The sequence below is a fragment of the Electrophorus electricus genome, chromosome 4 (genome assembly GCF_041902795.1).
Source record: "Electrophorus electricus isolate QZ-2024a chromosome 4, ASM4190279v1, whole genome shotgun sequence".
NCBI classification, from domain to species: Eukaryota; Metazoa; Chordata; class Actinopteri; order Gymnotiformes; family Gymnotidae; genus Electrophorus; species Electrophorus electricus.
In genome coordinates, this window is record NC_137500.1 from 4,878,339 (window position 1) to 4,905,240 (window position 26,902).

The 26,902-nt window shown below is 41.2% G+C and overlaps 4 protein-coding genes and 2 non-coding genes across 10 annotated transcripts; 5 read left to right on the plus strand and 1 right to left on the minus strand.

The window, feature by feature from the left end:
* The first annotated feature begins 8,478 nt into the window (after window positions 1-8,478).
* tmpob (thymopoietin b) lies at window positions 8,479-12,963 on the plus strand. Of its 2 annotated transcripts, none has more exons than XM_027003303.3 (6): window positions 8,479-9,154; window positions 9,349-9,466; window positions 9,686-9,862; window positions 10,305-10,402; window positions 10,907-10,989; window positions 11,260-12,963. In XM_027003303.3, the coding sequence occupies exons 1-6, from the start codon at window positions 8,924-8,926 to the stop codon at window positions 11,609-11,611; spliced, it is 1,059 nt and encodes a 352-aa protein (XP_026859104.2). In that variant the 5' UTR covers window positions 8,479-8,923; the 3' UTR covers window positions 11,612-12,963. The 2 variants fall into 2 exon arrangements, with proteins under 2 accessions (XP_026859104.2, XP_026859105.2); XM_027003304.3 differs by having other exon boundaries at window positions 10,910-10,989.
* A 400-nt stretch (window positions 12,964-13,363) lies between these two features.
* Window positions 13,364-19,773, plus strand: slc25a3b (solute carrier family 25 member 3b). Of its 3 annotated transcripts, none has more exons than XM_035536420.2 (8): window positions 13,364-13,482; window positions 13,948-14,100; window positions 15,329-15,453; window positions 16,481-16,660; window positions 17,186-17,367; window positions 17,809-17,981; window positions 18,676-18,786; window positions 19,183-19,773. In XM_035536420.2, exons 2-8 carry the CDS (start codon window positions 13,959-13,961, stop codon window positions 19,341-19,343), a joined length of 1,074 nt encoding a protein of 357 aa, XP_035392313.1. In that variant the 5' UTR covers window positions 13,364-13,482; window positions 13,948-13,958; the 3' UTR covers window positions 19,344-19,773. The 3 variants fall into 3 exon arrangements, with proteins under 3 accessions (XP_035392313.1, XP_035392297.1, XP_035392306.1); XM_035536404.2 differs by lacking the exon at window positions 15,329-15,453 and adding an exon at window positions 15,570-15,697; XM_035536413.2 differs by lacking the exon at window positions 15,329-15,453 and adding an exon at window positions 15,570-15,697 and having other exon boundaries at window positions 13,459-13,584.
* LOC118241007 (small nucleolar RNA SNORA53) lies at window positions 17,448-17,679 on the plus strand. Its single transcript, XR_004775779.1, has one exon. It is a non-coding gene; the product is annotated as a small nucleolar RNA SNORA53 (small nucleolar RNA).
* Window positions 18,878-19,109, plus strand: LOC113573197 (small nucleolar RNA SNORA53). Its single transcript, XR_003410186.2, has one exon. It is a non-coding gene; the product is annotated as a small nucleolar RNA SNORA53 (small nucleolar RNA).
* Window positions 19,774-20,729: 956 nt separating the features above from the next.
* Window positions 20,730-24,637, plus strand: ldhbb (lactate dehydrogenase Bb). Of its 2 annotated transcripts, none has more exons than XM_027003276.3 (8): window positions 20,730-20,929; window positions 21,668-21,755; window positions 21,975-22,092; window positions 22,325-22,498; window positions 22,607-22,780; window positions 22,992-23,109; window positions 23,214-23,337; window positions 24,224-24,637. In XM_027003276.3, the coding sequence occupies exons 1-8, from the start codon at window positions 20,886-20,888 to the stop codon at window positions 24,389-24,391; spliced, it is 1,008 nt and encodes a 335-aa protein (XP_026859077.1). In that variant the 5' UTR covers window positions 20,730-20,885; the 3' UTR covers window positions 24,392-24,637. The 2 variants fall into 2 exon arrangements, with proteins under 2 accessions (XP_026859077.1, XP_026859076.2); XM_027003275.3 differs by having other exon boundaries at window positions 20,731-20,929; window positions 21,619-21,755.
* golt1bb (golgi transport 1Bb) lies at window positions 24,638-26,854 on the minus strand. Its single transcript, XM_027003278.3, has 5 exons — window positions 26,739-26,854; window positions 26,301-26,392; window positions 25,975-26,153; window positions 25,571-25,652; window positions 24,638-25,379 (listed from the first exon to the last, which is right to left on the minus strand). Exons 1-5 carry the CDS (start codon window positions 26,761-26,763, stop codon window positions 25,341-25,343), a joined length of 417 nt encoding a protein of 138 aa, XP_026859079.1. The 5' UTR covers window positions 26,764-26,854; the 3' UTR covers window positions 24,638-25,340.
* Window positions 26,855-26,902: the final 48 nt, after the last annotated feature.

Consider the following 26,902-nt stretch of genomic DNA (forward strand, 5'->3'; position numbering starts at 1 on the left):
ACTTAGTAATTGACTCTGTCTTGTCACCCACACACGGGTGATTTTTTATTCAGTCTTAACTAGGTCTCAGACACTATAGACGCAAAATGCATTCCGATGTACTTTCTGTATTGTATCCGTTCAGCATTTGGCACATTAATCACACACTAAACTTCCCCTGTGAGAACCAATGAATCTATCAAATATAACTGATGTTTTCCTCTGGTGTGCATGTGTCATGCACTCTCGCAAGCTGCGAATATCCATTGCCTGTATCTCACATGATATACACCACCTATCTATGAGAAAAAACATGCACCCCCCTCCCACCCCATGGAAAAAAAAGAAAACCAAAAGACTGAACTTAGTGTTACCTATAGTGGTCCCTGATAGACTGTAAAATCCGAGGTAGATTTTTGTTTCATTTAAGTTCGCTCTTTGTCCTCATATTTTAATTATTTTATTAGCCTGTATGGATAGTCTCTCCATTGGCTGTAGAATACTGTAGCAGGTGATCACAGTCCTATCATCCCATAGATACCCTATACCTGTCATCAGGTTTCTAGAACAAACTATCTGAGAAGAGCCGTTTTCCACTTTCTCTGCTTTGCTTTATTGGGCTTGCATTCGAGAGAATGGTTAGGTGTCAAACCTGGATTTCTGTTTATTTATTTAGAACCATAAATCAAATCTAAAAAGCTAAAACTGAATTTAAGTGATTGAACCTTTTACTCGGTGGTAAAGACACCTAGTGAATAGTTTTCTGTTTAGCGCTGAATTTTAAGGGGAAAACCTCCCACTCTTATCCCATCCTTCTCCTCCCCTTATGTTTTTAAACCAGTTATCACTTTTGATTGATTCCTGGCAAGAAAAACACCCCAAAATGCGAGGTGCTATCACTCCCACAGTTCATTGCGCCCCAATTCTTGCGTATTGTTTGACTAATATTTGTTGTGTTTTCTAGACTGCTACTCCCTGTTCTGTCACATAAATGCACATCAGTATATGGTATAGAGACTTGATGTTGGCAGCATGATATGCAGAGAGCAGCCAAGCTCTGCAAAACCATAGAGGTCCAAGTATAATCACAGGTAATTGAACTCGGCTACCAAGAAAAGCTTCTTTTTTTCATTGGAAAGGTTTTTTTTGGGGGGGGGGTCTGCTCACTGAGACAGGTAAATGAATAAAATGTGTCATTTAACACCCGCCATGTTACCCCACTGACCACTGGCACTTGACCTTCTCAGCACTTGGACAAACTGTCATATGGCACCTGCGCAGGAGTTGTTCTTTTCTATAAACCACCTTTAAGTGATATGATATGTCACTTGAGAAACAGACCAGGCTTGGTGAACCAAACCACCCAGTATACCAGCTTGCTGTGAAATTATTAAGACTGATGTCCCCAGCAAGGCCAATATTTTTTGTTCTACTACTGAACGTCGGCAATTTATCATCCAAACATCCCACTGGTTTGTGTTGTGTAGGTACTTTTGGACCTCAGTTCGGTGGGTTTGATTTTGTGCCAGAGACAACATGGCCACCTTGCCAACAGACCGTTTAGAGCCCAAGCTGTGAATGCTTGTCTGAGAGTTACAGTAAATCCTTCTGCTAGCAGCACTAAGAAGTTTGGAAACCTACAAGGCTGCTTCCCCCATCTTGCCCAAACCTTCCCCCACCTTTTTGCTGCCTTGCTTCTATGGGGTAAATACCTTGCACTTCACTGCACACACACACACATTATCAACTGCAACTCACACCAACATTTTTTTTGTACCCAGCTGTCAGTGGGTTTACCACATTGTTATACATAAAACCTGTTGAAGAAGTGAGCTTATTAACAGAAGTGGTGCAGAATGTACTATATATTTATACTGGCAAAAGTTGTTTTGTTTTGTTTTTTTTTACTTTTATTAATAAAGGCTGTGCAACATATGACTATAACTGGTAATCAAATTCTAGTAGCATGCTTTGTGTCTCTATCTTGAGATAAGACATTTATTCTATGGCACCAGAAATTTAATTTGTCCAGATCCTTCATTTGACTTTAAAATACAAAACTGAGGCATTAGAGTGATCTAAAATTAATTATTCTGTAAAATGTATATTGCACATAAATATTGCACGTAAATATATATTGTGTAATATATTGATAGATACTGATTGGAGACAACGCTACAACACAATAATTTAACAATGTTTTTTGCCTTTTAAATAGTTCTTTGGACAGAATATCAAGATAAGGGCAAATATGATATGTTATTAGAAACAATATCTAATTTTTTTCACTTGTTTCAGAAATGAGGAGCAGGTGGCATCCTATAAGGTCTGTCAACATTTCAGTGGTGAATAAACCACATGCACAAACATGTCTTGATTTTATCTAATCGTCTGGAGGGAAAGTCCTTCCAGTAAACGGTCAGTTTGTTTAGCAACCTGCCATCCAACCATACATAAACTACACAAATATTTACTGCATAATGAAGGTGGATGAAGTTATTTTCTAATGCCCCATCGGTACTAAATAATTCTTACAGCAGCGCCATTGCATGATACCCCACAGCTAGGTGCGTGAAGAAGCACTTTGTAAGGCCATATACAATGGGATCCATCCAAATTTCAAGGGTTATGGGCGATGGAGCTCAGTAGGATCTGGGTGATCATACATCATGGGTGTTGCTGGCTCTCGACCCTGGTCCTCTGGTACAGAAAGGGGGCCTGAGTAGAGGTGTGGGAGACGGCACACCAGCGCTGTGTGTGCTGCCGCACAGTAAGGCCTTTTGCTGGCTGCCACGGCGTTGGAGACCGCAGAATTGCTGTGTTTACTTTAAAGCTGGTGCATAAGAGAACAGCAGACCACCGGCAGCCGCCACCCGCTGGGCCCCGGGCAAGGCCTACGGCTCATCTTTGTTGAAAATGGCTCAGGAACCTGCCGCCTGCGCAGGGCCAAGCTAAATTTAGCAACAACCTGAAAAAGCCTCCTCATTCTTAAAAAGCTGTTTAAGTTTCCATTGAGAGAGGGGTTCAGCAAAGGACGGGAACAGGCTAAGAGAGACTTTTTTTGTTTGTTTGTTTTCTGTTTTCCTTTTGTCTTGTTACTTTCCATTTTCCCTTTTATTGATCATTCCTCACACAGCTCCACTGTTACACAGAATAAAGTATCCGATATAAAGCTAAATATAAAGCTAAAGTTTTTTGTAGTTTCCCACTGACCTCTTCCTTTTCTTTAGCTGTGTGCATAGGTGCCCCAGCATCCAATTTGGTTGCTCTGTGCATGCAAATAAATTAATCTGATTCTCAAACACTAAGATCATATTTATACATTCATAAAACAACTAAGTCAGCAGCACTCTGAGAACATTCTCAGCAATACACACATATGGTCTAGGTAGCACAGTTCCCACAATTATGGTATGCTGAATCAGTCCGCTGAGCTCAATGTTGCAGAGTAATCTGTGGGGCCCAGACCTGCTCTTTGGGAAAGTGGGCCAGTTCTCGTGGTAAAGGTAACTGTGCTTGGCATCATGAGCAAGCCCTTTATGCCAAGCCCTGTACATAAGATCCCCAGAGTAGAATACTTGCCATAACACACAGAAGTCACACAAAGTGAATGTGGCCCTATGACATGGCTACCCCAGTGGAAAGGGTAACTGTTAAATGACAAGTTAACACCGTAGGTGGCCATAGGCATGGGCTTGTGCCTATTCAAGGTCTCCTGAAAACATCAGACAGAGTTCACATTGCCTTTGAATGCGACCCAGAACTGACATGAGTTGACCTTCATCAATATCTGCCAAACAAAACATCGCAATGGCTCAAATAATAATTGGGCAAATAAATGGAGAAGTTGCTTGGCACACAAATCACAAGATGGGCTGCCAGGGTTCGGGAAGGGGCGTCTCACTTTCCCTGCACTGAGAGATGTTGACATCAAGGTGTGTGTCCTATAAGTGCAGTTTGGACTGTCAACAGGGGAAATATACTGTGCGAAGGCTGCAGGACAGGTTTTTCCATGCCAGGACAAACCTATTCAGCCCCTGTGAAAAGGTCCGTCTCAGTCTGGCACGACACCAATAGTCTCATCTTAATTAATTATGAATAACATCCTTTGAGGAATTTGTTGCTGTAGGTTTGTCAAGGATTAGGTCCTCACCACTGCAGGAGAACAATCCTTAAGAGAATTTTGAGTACCGCTTCCACACTACATACTGATATCCAGCTTGAAGAATTTCATGTGAAATTAGCAGCAAGTTGATAGCATATCATCAATACAACAGAACAATAACAATAGAATGTTTTCTGTAAATTCTAATTAAGTAAAGAGAAGCCTCATACATTAAAATATGTATTATGAAATACATTACAAATATATATATATATATATATATATATATATATATATATATATATATATATATATATATATATATATATATATATATATATAAAATATTGTTCATGCTCATTGTTTGCTGATCTTTTTCGTTGCTCATGTTCTTTGTCATTCTTCGGGGCTTGTTTATCATTCATCGTTTATATCACGCTACACTGGTATGTGAGTGCCATAACGATGATTGTTTCTCCATGTTTCATCAAATGTAATTAAAGGTCTGTCTACTTTGAAAGACACTTGTGCGTCCTGTTCCTTGCCCTGCACCACTTGAGCCATCACGCACATCAGAGATCTCGGATTTTGTTCCTGGGATCTGGTGGAGCCATTCTCCCAGTTTGGGGGTTACAGCCCCTAGTGCTCTGAATACCACGGGAACCACAGTTGCCTTCACCTTCCACATCTTTTCTAGCTTTTCCTTCAGCCCTTGGTATTTCTCGAGCTTCTCATGTTCCTTGTTCCTGATGTTACCATCACTCAGGATTGCCACATCAATCGCTACGGCCCTCTTCTGCTGTTTGACCACCACTACTATGTAATGTTGGTTAGCCATTATCATCTTGTCTGTCTGTATCATTGTGTCTGTCTGTATGTCCCCACAGGATCTTAGCACAGTCATTTTCCACCACCTTTGGGGAGATATCCTTGGAACTTGGAACTTCCAGCCTGTACTCAACGCAGATGTTTCTGTACACTATGCCAGCCACTTGGTTATGGCGTTCCATGTACACCCTGCCTGCTAGCATCTTGCATCCTGCTGTATGTGCTGGATTGTCTCAGGTGCATCTTTGCACAGCCTGCATCTGGGGTCCTGCCTGGTGTGGTAGATCCCAGTCTCTACTGATCTCGTGTTCAGTGCTTGTTCCTGTGTTGCCATGATTAGTGTCTCTGTGCTCTTTTTCGATCCAGCCTTTTCCAACCATTGGTAGGATTTCTCTATATCAGCAACTTCCACTGTCTGCTGATGGTACATACCGTGCAGGGGTTTATCCTCCCATGATGGTTCCTGCTCTTCCTCATTTCTATCCTCTTATGGTTTCTGCTGTCTGAGGTACTCACTAAGCACTTGGTCACTTGGGGCCATTATGGTGTATTCCCGGATCTTGGTTGTTTCATCCTGGATAGTGACTCTGACAATTACTGCTCTTCGGCCCCACCTCCTTCCGCTTACAATCTCAGAGTGTTGGATTTAGGATGAAACCCTCTATGCACTGTGAGGAGTTTCCTTGTCTTGTATACATATATGTATACACACACACACACACATACACAATTGTATGAGTTATACAGAATATAGTTATGAGGTTAGGGCATGTAGGCTAAAGTCTTTGTTAGAAAAGCGCAGTTCAATATTTTGAAAAAAGTTCATCAATCACATATCTATTATTGTATTTACATATCTCTCTTACTTCATATCAACATACTGGACTGGGAAGTGTTTAAAGAGTTTGTTTGGTAGTAATTCTCACGTCATCATAATCTAATATGACTTTTTTTTCTTATAGAAGCCCATGGAAGCACGACACATTTAAACAGATTGATGCCGTGCATATTTGTGCTACTGTGGCCCTTCAGAATATGCTTCATTTCTAGTTTAGCAAACCTAGACATATGCTTTTAAAACAACTTTTTATTTACACCCAGACGCACAGCTACCATAAATGAGACTGCTGAGAGCCATTTTTGTATTGAAAAAGATATCTTCACATTTATTGGACTTGATTTTGTGCTGCCCGGATGCCGGGCTCCTGTATACAGTGATTGGAGGAACTCTCAGAGAGGGTGGGCATCATTTAAACGTCATGGCAATGAACAGGACTAACAGCGTTTTAAAATCATCCAAATCAGAGAAATTCAAGCTCAGTCTATGTGGAGTGCGGACAGATGAAATTATTGACACATAAGATGACACATAAGCATATACAATCTGAGTTCATTAGCTACATCAATTGGAGTGACATCAACAGGTCTCGATAGGAGCTTCTCCTGCTTAAAACGAATGTCATACAGTCATACAGCCACAATACAATGGCCTAACACCATTTGAGCAACCTTGCTGTACTGGCCATAGAGAGGAAACTGGTTCTGTGAAATAAGTCCAGTTGGTATGACAGGGTAATGTACCATTTCCTAGAAAAAGAAAGCAGGGTGGAATTAACATATAAATAACCACAAATGTAATAATTGACTAATTGTATGATGTGAGCCTACACTGTGCTTCACCTAAGCACCAATGGTGTAGTTTGCCATCGAGTGTAAGTGATTAGTATGGTCATTTATAGACATTTATACACATTTTGATTGTTGTTATATGCATGCTATGAACCAGCTAATTAATATTTTACATATCTTTAAAAAAAATGGAATTTGAAGCAGATTTCAAATCATTTTAAACAAATGGGTAAGATTATTATTTAAAATATTTGTATAAAAAAGTTGATAATTTAATGAGGCTCTCTAGATTCAAATAAGAATGGATGGTAGTTGTATAGTGTTTTAATGACTGAAAATTGAAAGAGAAAATATATAAATTGGCATTTGTAAATCTGTCATCAACTCAGCAAAATTTACTCTGCATTCCTTTTTTAAAACCACTTTGGTACACACAAATGTTGATAATTACTTAGTGTTTCTTAGATCTTTTACTAAGGGCACCACAGTTATGCTTTAAAAGACACTTTCTGTGATTTTTGGCCTTCTTGGTGTTTTCTGTATAAACAAAATACAATGAAGACTGAGGAGGTGTTTCTTAGAAGTTCAACATTTTTTAAGTTTCACTCTCACCATCTTTGGCAGCCCGAGTTGGAGAACCAAGTAAAGATTAAGCACTAAATCGTGTGTGGTTTAAGTAAGCATTTGTGCATCACTGCCATAAGCTTAGCTATATCCTAGAAATACAATCAGGTCAGAGGGACCTGCCATCTCAAACCACTCTCACGATGGAAATGCAGAAGCCCTAACCACAGTGAACTGGAATGCAAAAAAGACCAGACAGTGGTCAGAAGCAACACACCCAGACACATACTCAGGACTCAAGTTCATTAAACGTGTGTAGGTTGTGAAACCGAGCTGTACAGACCTGAGCCCAGATAAGTGTAGTATTTGGTCAAAAGACAGGCAGCGAGTCCATGCGTGCGTGCATGTGTGTATTGGTGGGGGTGGTTGAACAAGGTCAAATGCCCGCTCGACTCAGACCAACACTAACCTTCCAGTATCGTGTGTGATCATTTTCATTATTAGACTAAACAACTGAATGTTTTAAATAACGCATGATCCCAGCTCATTTCAATAATTCAACTGACAAGGAGGTCAGTGAGAATCATTTCTTTCATCTAAATTTGGTGATATGTTAAAGGTCAGTCTTGAGACTGCCTATTAAGTTCCATAACCTTTTTTAAACTGTCACTATTGCGCGACAAAAATATGAAACTGAATCCACCTCAATCAGAAATTCATTACTAGGGCTTCGATAATTATACACTTTACAAAGTTGCTATAATGTAGCCTATAACTACCCTGCTTGGGTAGTTATAGGCTACATTATTATAACATTATTATAACTGCCCGAAGTACCCTACCTCTTTCACATAGATGACAATATGTGGGGAGCAAAACATAACTGGGCATTTACACCTGGGGTATTTTAGTACTTTGATAGAACTGGACAGTTTCCACGCCATCATTCTGACCGGGTCTAGTTCATTGGTTAAGCATAGCTAATGCCGCCACCTTGAGGAATTTTTGTCTTGCCCGCCTGTGTGAGAGAAAAGGGAAATAAAAAACCTAAACAGTAAATACAAACATATTAAAATGGAAAGAGGATGCCATGCCACTGCTATTGTTTTTCCGCTTGATTTTTTTTTTTTTTTTTTTGAGCCCACGTAACTTTGGATTTCACATTGCATTTTTATTAACTTAACACGTGTTTCTAAAACTGGTAAACGTTTCTACTCGTATTAAACTGAACGTTGTGTGTGTGTGTGTGTGTGTGTACAGCCAAGATCGCCATCAGCCCTTCACCTTGCTCTTTGTTTCGGCGAATGAGTGCCGTTTGTTTCAGACCAATACCTGGATGCCTTTTTGAAACGAGCCGACCAATAGCAGAATAACTTGTTTCACAGTGACAGTCAGAGGCGCGGACAGACACTCGGGACACGGCTAGCGACACCAGAGACTCGGGTATTTGTTCTTAAATCCAAGTAAACGAAGCAAAACTTTGCGCGATAACTATTTTTTTCCGACAAGCATCTATGCACAGCGTTGAGAGGAATTCGCATTTTGAAGCCAACTGCAGCTGTTTTCGTCGTGCAAGCCTACGAGAATATTCAAATATATCGGAGCGCGCCAGCCGGTTTGACGTTTGTCAACAGCGCTGTAAGATTGTCGGAAACAGCGAGTTAACTTTCAAATAATAGGCTTGCCGCTTTGCGTGGAGTGAAACGGAACTGGGTTTTTGTTTTTTTTTTGGATTTGTTTTTGTTTTTGTTTTTTAGTGTTATACACTTTACATCTGCCTTGCCCTGGAAATAAGCTAGCTAACTTGGCTAACAAAGCATGGCGGAATTTCTTGAAGACCCGTCGGTTCTCACGAAGGAGAAGCTGAAAAGTGAACTGCTGGCGAACGCCGTGGCCCTGCCTGGAGGGGAGCACAAGAAAGAGGTCTATGTTCAACTTTACCTGAAGAACCTGACTGTGCTTAACAAGAGAAAAATCCCTCCACCTGACACTTTTTCCAGCGATGAAGAAATCACGCCAGTAATCTCTAACAGGAGTCGTTCGGGAAAGGTGTTGTTGTTGTTGTTGTTGTTGTTAATATTATTGTTGTTATTATTATTATTATTTAAATGTGATTTAAACATTTAAATGTGTATTATTATTATTCAAATGTGCATTTAGTGCATTTAGTTTTTTCGGATGTGTTTAAACTCAGCTCGAACCACTGAATTGATTAACTGGTTTGGTTTATGTTGATTCCATAGAAAGCTACAAAAAAGACAGATAAGATTCGAAAAGAAGAGTTGGATATTTCAAGTCTAACTGATGAAGACTTAAAAGATCAGCTGTTCAAGTGTGGAATCAATCCAGGTCCCATCGTAGGTGAGTTTCCTGTTTCTCCTCTATGGTGCAAATGTTAAAAGGTTAAAGGACACTTAATGTCTTACAGTGCAATCCCAAAGTAGACATTGTTATTTACATATACATAATGCATCATCATTTTTGCACATAATGCACTTTCTCACATCACTGAAGGCATATGCAGTTTATTAAATACAAAGTACAAATGCTTGTCTGAGTTTGCTATCCCATATATCGTAGCCTCAACTCGTAAACTGTACGAGAAGAGACTTCAAAAGCTGTTGGATCAGCCTCCAGTGGACACCACAACACCAGAATCTGAGATTGCGGTTCCAGAGACAGTAACCCTAAAGGCAGATGGAAATCAGAATGGAAACACGCACTCAGTGGAAGATCAGTACAGTGACAAGGACGAAGGTTTTATTCATTGCTGTTTTTGATTTATGTTTTTGTTTGAGTTGGGTTTTTTTGGGGGGGGGTGCTCGGTGTGGTTTAAAGGCCAAGTGTGTCTGACATTAATTTCATTGCCTAGTAATAACACTAGGAGAATAGCATTCAAAAGTTGCTTGCGGATGCTACATGATGTATTTGATTATTATTATGCTGAAAAAGAAATGTAAAGATGTTTCAGATAAAACCTTTTTTTTTTTTTCATTTTCGCACACTTAAACAAGTACAATTTAATTTTTAAAAATGTAATAACAATTACTTGGATATGGGTGATTTTTTTTCTTTTTTTTTTTTTCTTTCATATTTTGGGTACTTTTCGTTATTTTGTATGCTATGCATTTTCAAATCTGCTTAGCATCCATGATTGACATTCATTAATTTCTGCTGTTTTTATTGTCCTGCTTTGTAGATGAAGCAACAGTGCCAGTTCACATAGTGACTAAGCCAGTGAGAATCCAAGGAAAAACGCCAGTCACCACCAGAACAAGTAGCAGACACCGCAGCAAGGTAAAACTGATAGCAGCCTTAATTGGGGTTGCACTGATTGTATCATTAGTAATCACTATTGGGCCAATCCCACATGGTAAGTATTTCACTGTGCATCGGAAACATTAGGCCCACAACGTAGCGTGATGTTATGACACCCAATTGATGACCAGACAGCACAAGCAGCAACTAGCTAATAAAGTTCTGGCTATTACTGTAAGAATATCTGCAATATGGGATTTGCAATTTGTTTTACTGGCAGTACACAATCTATCCCTACAGCTGATTGACTCTTCATCTTCTCCTGTGGATTTGTATTTAATGCAGTTGGCCTGAAGTGCATAGAATTCTGGGTTGCAGAATGGATTTAAGCAGTAGTGGCTGACATTATCATCTCTGCACTAAAGCTTTATTCTAATTGTTCTGTTCTGTTAAACTTGACACCACATCTTGCGGAGTTCCTTTGGAATTTGTAGACTTTTGAAAGAGAACCAATGTCTGGCTGTACTACTTGTGTCTTCTTAGCAGGTACAGGAGACTGTAACAGATAGAGGTGATATTTTAAAGGAAATGTTCCCAAATGAGCCTGCTACACCCACAGGGATTATGTGAGTATAGTTAAAATTTCTCTTTGCATTTTTGTTCACAATCATTGGTCTCATCCTTCAGAAATAAAACTGATAGAGCAATACATAATTTAAACAATCCCACACTGGTAATGAAATTAGTAATGCAAAACATCATTGCTTGTTTTAGCCCTAAATTTACAGGTACATGTTTTATACACACACACACACACACACATTCCTATTCTTATCATAGGTTGGCTTAGCCCTATTGTTTTTTTTTATAAGTGCATGTTTTGTTTGTCTGTACAGTGCTACTTGTCGGAGGCCCATCCATGGTGCAGCTGGCCGTCCAGTTAGGCCAATGGACCTCTGGCCAGAAGAGTCCTTCCTACAAAAGAGTGTGTACAAGACCACCAGATCGTCCCTCATGGACAGTCACAAGGCTCCATCATCTGTCCCACGCCCAGCCCGCCGGTCCCTCTCCATCTGGCTGAAACTGCTGGTTTTCCTCATGCTGACAGGCCTCTTTTACTACATCTTTCAAAATGTGACCACTGAGCAAATCGACTCCTACAGGCTTGTCCTAGAGGACCGCGTGGTCATGCCTGTCCTCCGTGCGATTGGTGTTATTGGCCAGGAGGAGATTGGTGGTAACGAATGAGGGCCCCTTTGCTCAGAGCGTTTTCGTAGTGTGTGCATGAGCTGTCTATATTATCAGACTTTAGCCTCACCCCTATATGGTCTTCTGGAGAATTTACATATTGGCAGGGTTTTTAGTTATAAATATTGCTGTCCAACTTTGTACTCTTGTCAGAAAATACTTGTTTTAAGTAGTCTTTAACCTTCTTGTGAAATGTTTTCATCTTGCTTTTTGTTTTTGTTTTTTTGTAGCAGACAGTGGAATCAATTGTATTTGTATAGCTTTGTATCATGGTGAAACTGTTGCCAGTATGTCTATAGCACTGCAAGAACTAACCCCTCTATAAAAGCATAGCTATTTGTTTTGATTATCACCAAATTGGTTTTCTAAAAATGTTCAGTATCTTCAGCACAGGGTTAGCATAAGCTCAATGTGATTTCAGTGGAGGATTGCCATATGTACATAAAAATGATAACTGCTGAGAATTTTAGTTTCAGTTAATGTGGCATTATTGGGACAGTAAAGATAATGTCTTACATGGAAATTGCATCTTAAAAAAATAGTTTTCATCAAGGTGTATATTAGCATTTAAATATACCCAGAGTACTAGATTTTACAAGGCCAGCTAAACAGTTTGTTTTTGGGGCCGTGCGTACTAGTTATGGACCAGAGCTTGACCCAGCTCAGCACTTGTTGGCAATGGGTGAAATTTTGAATTCAATCTTTAACCAGTTTGTGGTAAGTGACTCATTTTAGTATTTTTTTTTATCTAATCGTCATGTATTGTGGACATGGTTGTTAAAATGCTCAAATCCATCGTGAATTGGACAATTTCCAAAATGAAAATAAGCTTGTCTGTTTTTTTTTTCTCTCCGGTCACTGGTTATCTGGTGAAAATACGAACAAAATTTTATTTTTCTGCTGTAATATAAAAATTCAGAAGTCCACATTCAAATCTATTTGTCCAACATGAAATGGTTTATTCCCTTACATTTGGAGGATACCTTTTGTGGTGAACTTTTATTCTAGGGAGCTTTTACTTTTGTATTTTACTACTTTGGTTTTTAATTGTCTTTGCTTTTAAACTGCAATATTTTTCTAAGGCTGTGTCTTCTGAAATTAACTTTTTAAATACAAGTACATGGAATCCTACATCAACATGCTACAACCAACATTTAGGTGTCTACCTGCTGTTTAAAAGGCAGAAAATATGGTTCTTAAAATATTGTATCAATTTGCACTTTGTCACTGGGCAGCTAACAGTGGGTAGATGTAATTACAGAATTTGATCTTTTCATTCTGAATGAATTTTGAATGTTTATTATGGGTCAAATACAATAACTGCGTGAAATAAAAAAAAAAGAAAGACAACTCACCCTTCCCATTCCCTTTCAGTGAGATTATATACATTTAAATTTAGTTTTTGTTATACACATGTTTTTGGGGGGAGGTGGAAACTGGTCTCCCACCAATAATTTCTGCTAACTACTCAATAGGTGTGTGTGTGATCTAGAGAGAACAGGTCAAGTCTGACAAGTCCTAACATTAGATAAGTTCTCCTGTTAAGACCATAGACTGTATACAGTATTTTGTCATTCATTAGGTTTGGAAGTCTGGCCTTTTGCAATGAAGCACAACTAACACAATATCCCATCTAGTGAACATGAACTGTAATTGTCTAATGGCCGTTCTCGCTCATAAACAATAAAGCGGGACATGCGCTGCGTTGAATCATAACTAAGCTCCTCCCGTCGGTTCCGATTGGACAGACTACGGGTGACGTCCCCATTTCCTTCACCCGACATTTGAATGCGCCACGCCACGCTGACCTCCTTCTCTATGCGCGGCCGGCATTGGAGGACAGAGGCGCCATTTTGCGACAAGTTGTATAAGTAAGGTTTTTTTTGAAACGCAATATAGGCTTTCTTTTGTAAACCGTGAACCGTGTTCGCAAGTGAATAAACTGTCACGCATTGTCTAAAGGAGTTTACCTGGTTCGTTTGTCTTGGCATTGTTTTTTTCCTTCTGACTGCAGCCGGGCCTCCGTTCTGGTTCCTTCTGAGTGACCTGACCTAGCTTAGCTAGTAGCTGAGTAGCTAGTAAGACTGTTTTATGTTAAGATAAAGTGTTGTGTGTAAGCCAACAAACGTAACGCTGTCTGGCTAGCTATGTGCTCGTCATGTGTTAAAGTTTGTTCAAGTCTGATATAATTCATGTGAGTTTCGCAGGGACTGTTGGTGAAACTTGATTACTGGGTGTTGGTTAGCGTTAGCTGTGCAGCTTGGATTGTCTTTTGTTAATAGTTTAAAGCATCTAACGCAAATGCACTTCTTTTTTCTTTCTCTCATTGATCTTAGCTACTGTAAAAATGTACCCTTCCACGCTCACGCAGCTGGCACGGGCAAATCCCTTCAGTGCCCCGCTGTTCAGGTTGCAGAAAGTCGAGGAGCCCGCACAGACAACCGTCGTCCCTGCACAGAAACGCAGGCTTGCAGCAGCTTCAGTGACTGGTAGGTTAACTGCAGTAGTGACCCTTAGGGTTTACCCTTGTTTTTAATATGCTCGACCGAAAGTGCGCCTCGTCATTGACGTGTAGCTCGCTAGGTTAGCACAGCCTTCAGCTCTAGTTGGCTAGTTAGCAGGCTATTTGAATTTGCTAACGAGCTATTTCGATTACATTTAACCTAACGAGTGTAGGAGCTAGCCAAGTACGAAAGGTTGTTCGTTTTGTTTGTTGCTTTATTATTATTTTTGTCTGAATTGATGTCAGACACCAGAGTACTAATCTCGTTAACAGCTGAAAGGTCAGACTCGGTTAGCATTAGCTAACACTGGCCAGAGCGAGCTAGTCTGCACGCGCTGCTAGCTGTCCTGGTCCATCCAAGCACTTGTGTCGTTAGACTGTGTTGCTTTACCAGTTATTGTGTGGCAGCATGCATGTTGGGGCACAGGGTCGTGGTTAGGGTTTTTCATGTGTTGCACGGTAGAAAATGTCTCTTGTGAAGATCTCGGGCCTTGCCGAGTACATGGAGGACAGTGAAGGACACATTTGGGTCAACTGGGTCCGCCGTAAAATGCCAGGGGAAGCTCAGTATCGCGAATAAGACGATGTATGACAGTAAGTTCATGGGCATCGCATTCTCAGTCCTAGGCAGCTTACCGCTAGACATGTACACTATGTACAACGTAACGTAGACATGTACAACGTAATACACGTTGGTGTATTACCAACGCCCAATACCATTGGCTCTAGTCGCAGCTGCGTTCACCCCCGATATCGTGCAAGTTTCCAGCTAAAGCTATAGTCACTTTTTTGCCTTTACAGAAACGTTTTTCTTTTCATTTGGGCTGCTTTAAGTTGCGCAGAGTCGTTCTGACTTCTAATCTTGGGTTCCTGCTTTCACAGAGGTTGTTGGACTCTTGTGTGGTAGATAGTTTTACATTTTAGTAGCTTCCTTACAAGATGCGTGCACTGACTTTCGTGCATTGTCCATTTATGGCACTACCTATGTTGTAATGGTATAAGTGATGAAAGTATTCAGTCAACATGTCTTATTTTCTGTAAGGCTACGGGGGGGATTAGAACACTTTTAAGGGTGCTAATAACATTAGCTTATGACCTTCAGCCTAAAGGTCATTATGCCTGAGGAACAACTGCTTCCATTCCTTTAACTTCCTTCAGAACCCTCAGGTATTGTGTTGGGGTTAAAATGAACACCATGCCCTGTTTATCCTCAGAGGGAGACAGCTGTGAGTTCGGCTCACAGAAGTATTTCATCCTGTGCGGCTTCGGTGGGATACTGAGTTGTGGGACCACGCACACAGCAGTGGTACCCCTCGACTTGGTCAAATGCAGAATGCAGGTCTGTGTGTGTGTGTGCTGGAGTCATGTGTGAATGACGCCGGCTCCCCCCCCAGCATGTTGTGTATCGTCTTGTGATGCATGAGCATGTGTGTTGTGTTGTCCCTCATGAAACAGAGACGGGCGATAGCTGTGAGTTTGGTTCTATGAAATACTACGCCCTCTGTGGCTTCGGGGGCATCCTGAGCTGCGGTATCACACACACAGCTGTTGTGCCTCTCGACTTGGTCAAGTGTCGCATCCAGGTCTGTATTTGCTCACCAAAAAAAATTTTCAATCCAGTTGTATACATTGACCGTCATTTTAAGGGGGCGTAAAGAAGAGCACTTGTGCATCCTAATGCTTCACATATTTTAGCTGGTTCGACCTTTTCCCAAAAGCATTATGGTTTCACTGTGCTATGATGAGAAATTGTGTAATCCTTTTTGGGAAGCTCAGATTGAGATGCTTAGATGCTCTGGTATTTGACCACAGAAATTTAATTTTGTAACAAGTTATTTAAAGGGAATCTGAACTGATGCTGAGGAACACACTTGATCTTATTTGACTCTTGACTCAAATTATGCTAATTGTCATGTTAAGTGAAAGTACTGTGCTTTCTTCATGCCTCCTTAAACATTAACTTTCAGGTAGCTGGTGAAATCCAAGAGAATGATTTCCTAACTAGTTTGATTTCTGATTTTGTTTCTATGTTAACCTTTTATAATCATGTAAACACCACTCATGAGGTGATGACACTGAATGTATTCACCATATCCATCCAGAACAATTGTTCCATAAGTGGTAGCTCAATGGTTAAGGTACTTCACTTGTAATTGGAAGGTTACTGGTTCAAGCCCCACCACTGCCAAGTTACCACTGTTGGGCCCCTGAGCAAGGCCCGCAACCCTCAATTGCTCAAGTTGTACTCAGTCATAATTGTAAGTCGCTTTGGATAAAAGCGTTAGCTAAATGCCATAAATGTAAACAAGTATTTCTTGTGTGGGCTCTGTGTAATCTGCTGTTCTGTAACTGAATGTCATATTTAGGTGGATCCAGCTAAGTACAAGACCATCTTCAATGGATTCTCAGTCACAATCAAGGAAGATGGGATACGGGGGCTTGCTAAGGGGTGGGCACCCACCTTCATTGGATACTCCATGCAAGGTCTTTGCAAGTTTGGTTTCTATGAGGTCTTCAAGATCCTATATGGTGACATGCTTGGAGAGGTAGGTTCACTTGCCTGACAGGAACTATGACTGGAATTTGTACCCACAAATAATGTGTGCTGCTCTATGACCAGAGGTTTTCCCCAACAAAAGTTAGGCAGAATGTTGGCTAATGTGAACATGCAAACACTTCTGTAAAGAAAAAAAAACCTGACTGCTGACCATTAGGATGTCTGTGTATATATGCTCAGTGACTATTTCTATAAAATGTATTCCATTAAATTTCATCAATTGGAAATGCGCTCGGTTTGCTGTCTGTCGGGGATTTCCTCTGTGAAAGCAAGGGTTTTTGTTAAAACCTAAAAAGTAAGCTTCAGTGCTCAGTAAATAATCTAGTGGTGATATTGATCCAGATGATACTGGTCTTGCTAGAAGATAACTGATAACATTGCAAATTGGCCCAAATGTTCTATGTATTTCCGTTTTGCGGTTCTAAAAGTACAGGTCTAAAGTCACTTAAACTATGAATATGGCCTTGGTAGTCTTCTCCAGTGTGCATTGATGATCCTCAATCTGCTCCAACAGGAAAATTCTTACCTGTGGAGAACCTCACTGTACCTGGCAGCCTCTGCGAGTGCGGAGTTCTTTGCTGATATAGCTCTGGCCCCTATGGAGGCATGTAAAGTGCGCATCCAGACCCAACCTGGCTATGCCAACACCCTAAGAGAGTGCGCCCCCAAGATGTATGCTGAGGAGGGCCTCTGGGCGTGAGTTTCCATCCTATCTTTTCCATGCAAAGGATGCTGTGAGATTGATTGCAGGATGTTCTCTGGGTATTGATGGGCACTGCACGTTCCTTAGATCCACCTCTGGGGAGTCCTCCAGTTCTGGTACTGCACTCACTCGCTCTGGGTGCTGCAGCTCCAGGCTGGAGGCTCCCAGCAGCTTTTCTGGCTGTACAGTTGGAGGTGCTTGAGTCATTGGCGTGTGAGAGCAGTCTACCTGCTCCTCCAGCCCCACATCTGCCCTGGCTCCCTCGCTGGACTTCACCAGGGCAGAAGAGCTGGAGAGCGGACAAGGCCAAATTTGCTTATATAAAATATACATGCACAGAATGGAAATGCAATTTTCTAATACAGTGCAGTTTATATGGTTTTTACTTGCCTTACAGCTGTGGAACGAATCCATGTGCTTAAAATGTCCTACAGGTTCTACAAAGGTGTCGTCCCTCTGTGGATGAGGCAGATTCCCTACACTATGATGAAGTTTGCCTGTTTTGAACGCACGGTTGAGATGCTCTACAAGTACGTGGTGCCCAAACCACGCAGCGAGTGTAGCAAGCCTGAACAGCTGGTGGTCACCTTCGTGGCTGGTTATATTGGTAAGCCTGACTGATCGCAGCATTCTTGCTGAAAGTTGTACTTTGTGTCGTCACATGTCTTCGCTTCTCTCTGTTGGAAAAATGTTTTCACTCAGTGTTGGTAACTTTATAATTATCCTCATAAATTAGCCGTGTCTCAATTAAACTTGAGCCCTAATATTATTCACATGGCAGTGGTTCCACACATCACTCAAATTACTGTTAGTGATGCTAGTAAGTGTTCTTGATTTGTTTGCTGCTGCTCATCATTGTAACACAAACTGGCCTACATCAATAGCTATAAGAAAATAATTTTTGACCATAAATATTCAATTTAATACTTTACAACAGCATGTGCACTAGCATTCATATTGTGATTTGAGCTAACTAGTTCTCGGCTTTAGAGAGTACATATGCATTCAGACTTCATAGTTTCTGCAATGCTTCTCCTTTTTGTTTACTTTCATGTTTTGGAGAGACACGGTACTAAAAATTTAAATATAGCTGCTTTACCATCATAATTTGCTACCATCATAATGAATCTCAATTATGATTTACAGAGGAAAAAATAAATGTGTCTGACCCTTCTTACTCCTGTTGGCAGTTGCATCGATACTCATTCGTCCGAGTTAAAAATGAGCTGAAAAAATTACTTCAGTAACAATGAAACTGTTGATGGGAGGCGAGTTAAATGTTTTTTGCCCTTCTTGTGCAGCTGGTGTGTTCTGTGCAATCGTGTCCCACCCTGCTGATTCTGTGGTGTCTGTGCTGAACAAGGAGAAGGGAAGCACAGCTACTCAAGTACTCAAGAGACTCGGACCCATGGGTGAGTCTCCACTCACTCTACCTCTCCATTATTTGGGACTTTCAAATGCATCCTGTTCTCAGTGTTGCAGTACTTTTGGTTTTGCATGGATGACATGTTCCTTAGATCCACCTCTGGGGAGTCCTCCAGTTCTGGTACTGCACTCACTCGCTCTGGGTGCTGCAGCTCCAGGCTGGAGGCTCCCAGCAGCTTTTCTGGCTGTACAGTTAGAGGTGCTTGAGTCATTGGCATGTGAGAGCAGTCTACCTGCTCCTCCAGCCCCACATCTGCCCTGGCTCCCTCGCTGGACTGCACCAGGGCAGAAGAGCTGGAGGGCGGACACACTTTTCTAACGTTAACACACGTGCAGTACTGTTGTTTCCATTGGCTTAATTTTCTGTATGACACTTTTTACAGGTGTTTGGAAGGGTCTGTTTGCCCGTATCATCATGATCGGTACCCTGACAGCCCTGCAGTGGTTCATCTATGACTCTGTCAAGGTGTACTTCCGCCTACCCCGTCCTCCTCCCCCTGAGATGCCAGAGTCCTTGAAGAAGAAGCTGGGTCTCACTGAGTAGAGAGCAGCACCATCCACCATCCCTTATTGTCAATCATGTTCCTTCCTTTTTTCTATATATTTAAGCTCCTGCTGCCCTGTAACCCCCCAGGCTGCTGCTCATATCTTCCATCTCCATGGTGAGAGGGACTTCCTCCATGTATGGAAGCATCACTAGACTATGACATGAATGAATGCCACCTGATTTTAAAATGCATCAATAGTATGATTTAAAAAAAACAAAAACAAAAAAACAAGTATTTAGAAATGTATGCAGCTGTCATTTTTCTGTATAGATGTCTTCGCACATTTCTCTGGGTTGCCTGAGTTGAATTGTTAATGGTCAACTTCATGACCCCAAAAGTATTGTGAACACTCCAACTCAGAGAACACCACAGTACAAGTCTGAATATTTGTTGAATGAAAGGGATGAAATAAAGGACCTTAACTAATGTGTTGTCCTGAAACTGTTTTTTCATCGTCTTTGGAAGCGGTCAAAAGGAAAGTGATAGTTGGTAATACAAATATATGGTGTTGTCATGTTTGTTCTGGGTGGTAACTGAAGGCTGCTTTTGTATGTAATTGTTATATATATATATATATATATATATATAAAAATAAAATATCGTATAATTTAAGCATGAAGTATGTATTACATTGTAATGTATATAACTGATGGTCAGAATTTCCAGTTAATGTTGAACTAGATTAGCTTTAAAACATTAAATTTGTTAAGTTTTGCACAGTATAGGATTTGGTTACAAGCCTTTCTTTCTGCTTATGTATGTAGCTGATCAGGCCGAATGTGGGCACTCCTTTTTTTCATTTTGAAGGTGGAATGAAATGTATTTGCATGTTTACAATTGGGTACAATTCATGCATGAAAGGGTTGCATCTCTGATCTGAGAGTACACATGTCACTTTATGTCTACATAGAGATGTAAAATGTTTGAGGTTGACATGACTGCAGGAGGTGTTGACATTTCTGCAAGGCTCACTTTGGCTGTCTATCCAAAACTAGCAGTAAAATTGTGGTAAAGATTAAACACTCCCTTGTTTTGGTTGCCTAAAAGTGACCAGCATTTCTGCAGGTTTCAGTCCACAACTGAACTTTCAAATTCAGTGTCTGAGAGGAGACATTAGCTGAGCGGATGGACCCTCTAAAGTCTGTATCCATATAAATATGACAAATAGGATTATTTAGCCTTTTCTGCTAAAACCTGCTAATCTTTATTGTTGTTTAACACATATTTGGGTTTTTCTTTGCCTTGGTGGTTGTTTTGAGTAATTAATTCTAAGTGTGAGAGAGGGCAGTTATAACAGTGGCTGTCATGGGAATTACAGTAAGGCTGTTAGCTGTCTGTAGACAGGGCTAACCACCAGTTTAAGTCATCAAAGGAGGAGGAGTGTAGTTGTCGAGACTGCCCTCCTTTCATTTCTGTGCTGCAGCTCCGAGACGATTACAGGCTAGATGTTTCTGTGGCCACGCTGAAACATTGCAACACTACTGCCAAAAGACTGCACTCACCTGCTTTCCTCCCAGCTCCACTGCCATGTTAATTTCATGGTGGCACTTTTACCTGGCAACACAAAGCATCTACAGACAAGGCAAGTGTTTAATCAATGTGCATGTTTGTGCCAAGGCTTTTACGTTAGTGCTATGATGTCATACATTTTTCTACTGTGCTGTAACCTGGATGTCGAGCGTCCATATCAAACAGCTGATTTGTGTGCGGAGAGGGAGAGAAGCCCAGAGTGTGCATGAGCATGTAGACCATGGTGTGTGCCATAGATGTGACCTTGATCTAAGGAGACTTGGAACACATGCTAAGCGAAAAGCAGACTGTTATTGCATTTTAGAGGATTTTTTACACAGACCAATACTGTGCATCAATGTAAAAATAGGAGCTCAGGTACAGTCTATATAGTATGCTTTATTAATATTTTATACAGTAGCCAGTATCACTCAGTATATTACTTATGTGGAAATGTTATGTTTATGATTTTGGTGAGATTATATTCTGTGTAATGTGCACATCAGTTTTTGAATCACAATAACTGATACCTTCTAGTCTTTTGTTGGACTGTATAAGGTTACAACCTCTAGAGTTTTCAGCAGGGAGAAGGTGATATTTACAGTGCATGTCTGCTATTCCCCATCATGCTAAATCACTTTAGCTTTCATCAGTCTGTCCTCGACGTTCCCTCAGTAATATAGCTACAGAATGTGGAGCAGAGCAGGTCAGAGCAGGCCCCTGTGTGTTTGTGTACGTTAGCTCTGCTGTGCTTCTCTGCAGTGCTAGACATGGCATCCGTGTTGCACAAGCTCATCACGCCTCTTTTCAGCGGGCCAGCCGAGCCACCCAGGAATAAAGTCTCGGTCATTGGAGTGGGTCAGGTGGGCATGGCCTGTGCCGTCAGCATCCTGCTACGGGTAAGATTGGTGGAGTGCTGCAGTCTTGTGCACTCTTATCTCATCAGTTTTTTTTTTTTTAGAGTTCTCATTACTGGTCCTATATACAGTACACACACATACTTGATATTCAGAACTTGTCTGTATTCAGAAAGTAATCGGTTCAAAAAGTGAAATACGTGATCAATGAAGGAAAAAAACAGGGAATATTTAAACTCATTGTTTCTCTGGGCTGTGTAGGAACTGACGGATGAGCTGGCCCTGGTGGATGTGATGGAGGACAAACTGAAAGGAGAGATGATGGACCTGCAGCATGGAAGCCTCTTCATCAAAACTCCCAAAATAATCTCAGGCAAAGGTAAAAATCTGAGCAAATTACCAACATTCTTGCCACTTTGCCATGTGAGTCTCAGTGGCATGAATTCATGCTGAATGGTGAGAGACCACATCTATTAATATGAAATTCTATGGATTTTAATACGAGTGCATACATATTGCTTATGGCTTGGGCCTGTGTCATGAATTAAAACCGTGCCTTATGGGAAACCAGCTATTATCTGACCCTTACCCTCGCTCGCTTCTGTCCACAGATTACTCAGTGACGGCAAACTCGCGCATCGTGGTAGTGACAGCAGGTGTGCGTCAGCAGGAGGGCGAAAGCAGACTTAACCTAGTGCAGAGAAACGTCAACATCTTCAGGCACATTATCCCTCAGATCGTCAGATACAGCCCCAACTGCATCCTCATCGTGGTGTCCAACCCAGGTACCCAAACACGCTTACAAACAAATGCATGAAGGGACTCATTCCTTGACACAAGGGCAGGACCTATGACCCATCCAGGCTATAATCCTGAGTTGTGTGCATGTACAGTGGACATTTTGACCTATGTGACCTGGAAGCTGAGCGGCCTGCCCAAGCACCGTGTGATCGGCAGCGGCACTAACCTGGACTCGGCCCGTTTCCGCTACCTGATGGCAGAGCGCCTGGGCATACATTCCAGCAGCTTCAACGGCTGGATCCTGGGAGAGCACGGTGACTCCAGCGGTAAGGCAACAGTCCCTCCTGCTTCAAAACAGACACTTAAATACCCCTACCGTTACCGTTCCAATTCTCACCTAATATTGCTGTATGAGCCTGAGATCAATGTTGATAACACTCCCTAAATGCACAACTGGAGGCCAGACGACAGGCAGTAGGCAAGGGACATAGTGTGTGTGCGCCCGTTCCCACTCATAGAGAAAATGTGTTTTGCTAGTCCCAATTTGGAGTGGTGCGAACGTGGCAGGCGTCAGCCTACAGAAACTGAACCCAGACATCGGTAAAGACAAAGACAAGGAGGGTTGGAAGGAGACTCACAAGATGGTGGTTGACAGGTTTGTCCTCTGATTGTCTGAAGCCACCTCACCTCAGGAGCATCTTTGCCCTGATACACCGCCGCACTGTAGCAGCTGTGATGGGTGTGCATTTCTGCTTTCAGTGCCTATGAGGTGATCAAACTGAAAGGATACACTAACTGGGCTATAGGGCTGAGTGTAGCGGACCTGACAGAGAGCCTCATGAGGAACATGAGCAGAGTGCACCCGGTCTCCACCATGGTGAAGGTCAGTCAACTAACACTCCAGTGTCTATTCCATAATCCATCCCACATTTCCAGAGAGGCTTCTCTAATACCGAGGACGAAAAACGACTTAAGCACAAACAAGCAAATGAATACATACATTTTGGTCATGATAAATAATTTACGTGTCTCATAATTAAATGTCTTGAATTTATTTCTACATTACCATACATGCATTATTTATTCTAGCTATTTCTTTAGATTGTTCTCCCTGTATTTGTGTGTCTGCGTTGAATTGGGTGGTTGGTCTTAACCTCGGGCGAAAGCAGGAGTGATCAGCAGGCGAACCACACCTGCAGCCACATGCTTAATAAAAAATACAACTAAATACATCTACAGTGTTTAACACTACAATGTCACTAGAACATTAATATACACTAGTACATTTTAGATGAACTAATACAATAGCCAATTTATGCTATTTGTCTCCCATTTGACGCCACTGCCTAATTAACATGAGTTTGACTTAGCTAGCTCACCATAATGAGTTGCAATCGGCTACAACTTCTTCTCCCAGCTGATCTATCATGCTTTAGACAGAGGTTAAGACCGCACACCCAATTGACATCTAGACACACAAATAAATACAAAGTAAATGCACTGTGGAAAAACATAAATGAATAAATGTGGAAATGCAGATAGCCCAAATAAACATCCATGTGTGGAAATTTATGTACATAGATATATATATTCAAGACATACCTTTTAATGACTAAAATATTTTCTTTATATGTGCATTTATTTATACTTATTCGTTCTCCATAAGATAATGGACCTGTATTAAAATATAAATCAAATAAACTAACATCTGCTTGTGCTTCTGCACACATGTCTAGAGTGAAAACTCATACTTTGATGCTGTTGAACAGGGCATGTATGGCATTAGCGATGAGGTGTACCTGAGCCTGCCCTGTGTGCTGAACAACAGTGGAGTGGGCAGTGTGGTCAACATGACCCTGACTCAGGACGAGGTGTCTCAGCTGAAGAAAAGCGCAGGTACATTGTGGAACATTCAGAGAGATCTAAAAAATCTCTGAAGGTCCAAGTCATTTATGTAGTCAGATTGTACCAGCACCTGTAATCATGAAGTATCTTAGAAGTGCAAGATCAGGTTTCTCTTCCTTTACGCTTATAATGTGCAGTTAATCTGCACTCTACAATGACATGTTAATGTCTTGTCAGCTGCTATGTGATCAACTTGTAGAACTTATGTTTGTTGTGCACATGCATTTTTGACTACAAAATGGTTGATGTTGGAAAATAAAGACTTAAGTGTGTCTATATACAGTCATTGAAAGCTTTATTGAATTATAGCTTTCTCTATGTAAAAACGTACAACAATCTTATGCATTTAAAATACATATTTACACAGTGTATTTCACAAAGGCTACTATTTCTTCACTGAGCCAATGAAGTAGAAGGTGATGTGCTGAGAGTTGTGGTTCACCCAGTACATGGCTCTCTTGCGACAGCTTCAGCGCAGCAGATTTTAAAAAGCATTTGACACTATAAAGTATAAGTTGCAGTAACACATTCAGATAGAAACAAAAGACCTCCATGTACAGCTCAGAAAGTAAACAACAAAAAGCCAGAACAGGGACAGGGGTACTGAAGTAGCACATCTACATTCTTCCCCACAGCAGTCCTTTCAGATGCTGGTCAGTGGGCATCATGATAGTCCATCAAAACATGCCATTTGTTGGTCTAATAGGTCTGCATTACCTCTCCAACTGGGGTGTGCAGTGTAGTGACTACACCAAGCTCAATTTGGGCTGTGGATCAGTGTCCCAGAATAACAGTTCTCCACTGATAACACCGCGTTCATAATTGGCAACTCTTTGTGTCGCCACCTTTGTCTCAAAGTTGAGAAGTTTGTCTTTTTTGATGTTCACCAAGAGTGTTACCATTAAGTTATGAGTAGTACTGACAAGTGGCAATCACTCCTAGAAAACTAGTTTTATATGCATTTGTGTATATTATGTATTATTATACCATGGCGTTGCTCTCACCAATTTTATCCACCAACTAGAAGAAAGCATAAAAACACACCATCACTTTTGGTATTTTCATTCACCTGAAAACTACAAATGCAGAGCTGCAATATTTCAAAAACTGTAGATAAATTAGAGGAGGCACATTTCAAGCTTGTACTAATCAAGAACCAGTTAACTGTTTTCACAAGTTTTTTTAAAAGCATGTTCGTGTACTACTCTTACCCCACTAATTCCGGGAAGATTAAGCAGAGATCCGAGTATAGGTATTCTTCTGATAAAGCCCACCGCCACTGGGAAGAAGCCCCTGAATTACACAGAGAGGACGGGTTCATCCAGGTGCACAAACAGCAGCACTGCGCAGACTCCGCAACCAGCTTACAAATGACCCGCTTTAATCATGGTTAAAAATACCTGAATATGATCCACAAAAGATAATGACATTATCAAGATCACGATTTAATTTTATGTATGAGAATCAAGGCCTGTGTGTATTAAACCCGTCGAAGCTTGGATTAAAAAAAAAAAAAGTCAACTTGCAGAAATGTATGATTTACAGTAGCGTGAAACTACTATGCAGCAATACCCAAGTTTGCGATTCTGCTGATACCAGGTACTATCAAACCCACCTGAAAAGCAGAAAGAACCCGTAAACCTCCAGAACCACGCCAATGATGGGCCATCCCATCAACACCACAAACACACCTCCTAAGAAGAAACCTGTCGCTTTCATTTTGTGCCGCTGAAAGAAGAACCTAAAGGTACGTTCCAAGCCAATAACAAACGAGAGGCCTGCAACAAACAAGATCTGGACGGAAACGGACACACACACAGTTAGTGTTGTATGGAACTGTACTGCAAAGCCTCCAGTTTAGATTCAGGGGTAAGGCTACTTGCTCTATACAACCATCCTGCCTGGAGTTGCGACAACTCTGTCCAGACCTCACACACTTACATTCCCTATGGCCAGAAGAGCTGTGTCGAAGAAGAGGACCATCCCAAAGAAAAGAAAAAACACGCCGAAGCCCGTTAGTCCCATTCCGATCTCTGTTGAGACACAGACATGTTTATCATAGACAGCATCTCACTTAGCTAGCTAACGTTATTTTCATTCGTGAGCAATTCCATATATAGAGTAACACACGCTAAACATGTGAAAACAAACAAAAAAACAACAACAAAAGTTTTAAATTGAGCTGGCTAGTCAACTAACGGTAAAAGCATCTAGGTTAACCTAGCTATCTACGGCAAGTCGGCTTCCATTGAATAGGCCACGCTATAATGTCTCATTCATTCAAACTGCCGCTGCCCACGTTTTCACTCTTTAATCACCAAAATATCTATTCGCACAGTGATCAATCACTACCAGGCACGCACAATACGCTTAACTCACTCTGTGAATCTGTTAGGGATATCATTTTTGAAGTCTCTGAACGTGTTTCCTCGTTAACAGAGACCAGGTAGAGACGCCGCACCGTAAGTGTGTGTGTGTGTGTGTGATCGCCACGTCTTCCGGAAACACGTAGCGACGCAGCTGTGACGAGTTCTTCGCTGTTT

Coding starts and splice junctions, on each gene's coding strand:
- ldhbb (XM_027003275.3), top strand. CDS start 20,875: ATGTTAATTTCATGGTGGCACTTTTACCTGGCAACACAAAGCATCTAC. Junction 22,093..22,324: donor CAAAATAATCTCAGGCAAAG/GTAAAAATCTGA, acceptor TTCTGTCCACAG/ATTACTCAGTGACGGCAAAC. Junction 23,338..24,223: donor CGGTCTCCACCATGGTGAAG/GTCAGTCAACTA, acceptor GCTGTTGAACAG/GGCATGTATGGCATTAGCGA.
- golt1bb (XM_027003278.3), bottom strand. CDS start 26,763: ATGATATCCCTAACAGATTCACAGA. Junction 26,154..26,300: donor CTCTTCTGGCCATAGGGAAT/GTAAGTGTGTGA, acceptor GTTTCCGTCCAG/ATCTTGTTTGTTGCAGGCCT. Junction 25,653..25,974: donor GGGTTCTTTCTGCTTTTCAG/GTGGGTTTGATA, acceptor TGTGTAATTCAG/GGGCTTCTTCCCAGTGGCGG.
- tmpob (XM_027003303.3), top strand. CDS start 8,924: ATGGCGGAATTTCTTGAAGACCCGTCGGTTCTCACGAAGGAGAAGCTG. Junction 9,467..9,685: donor CAATCCAGGTCCCATCGTAG/GTGAGTTTCCTG, acceptor CATATATCGTAG/CCTCAACTCGTAAACTGTAC. Junction 9,863..10,304: donor GTACAGTGACAAGGACGAAG/GTTTTATTCATT, acceptor CCTGCTTTGTAG/ATGAAGCAACAGTGCCAGTT.
- slc25a3b (XM_035536404.2), top strand. CDS start 13,959: ATGTACCCTTCCACGCTCACGCAGCTGGCACGGGCAAATCCCTTCAGT. Junction 17,368..17,808: donor GCTGAGGAGGGCCTCTGGGC/GTGAGTTTCCAT, acceptor AATGTCCTACAG/GTTCTACAAAGGTGTCGTCC. Junction 18,787..19,182: donor CAAGAGACTCGGACCCATGG/GTGAGTCTCCAC, acceptor CACTTTTTACAG/GTGTTTGGAAGGGTCTGTTT.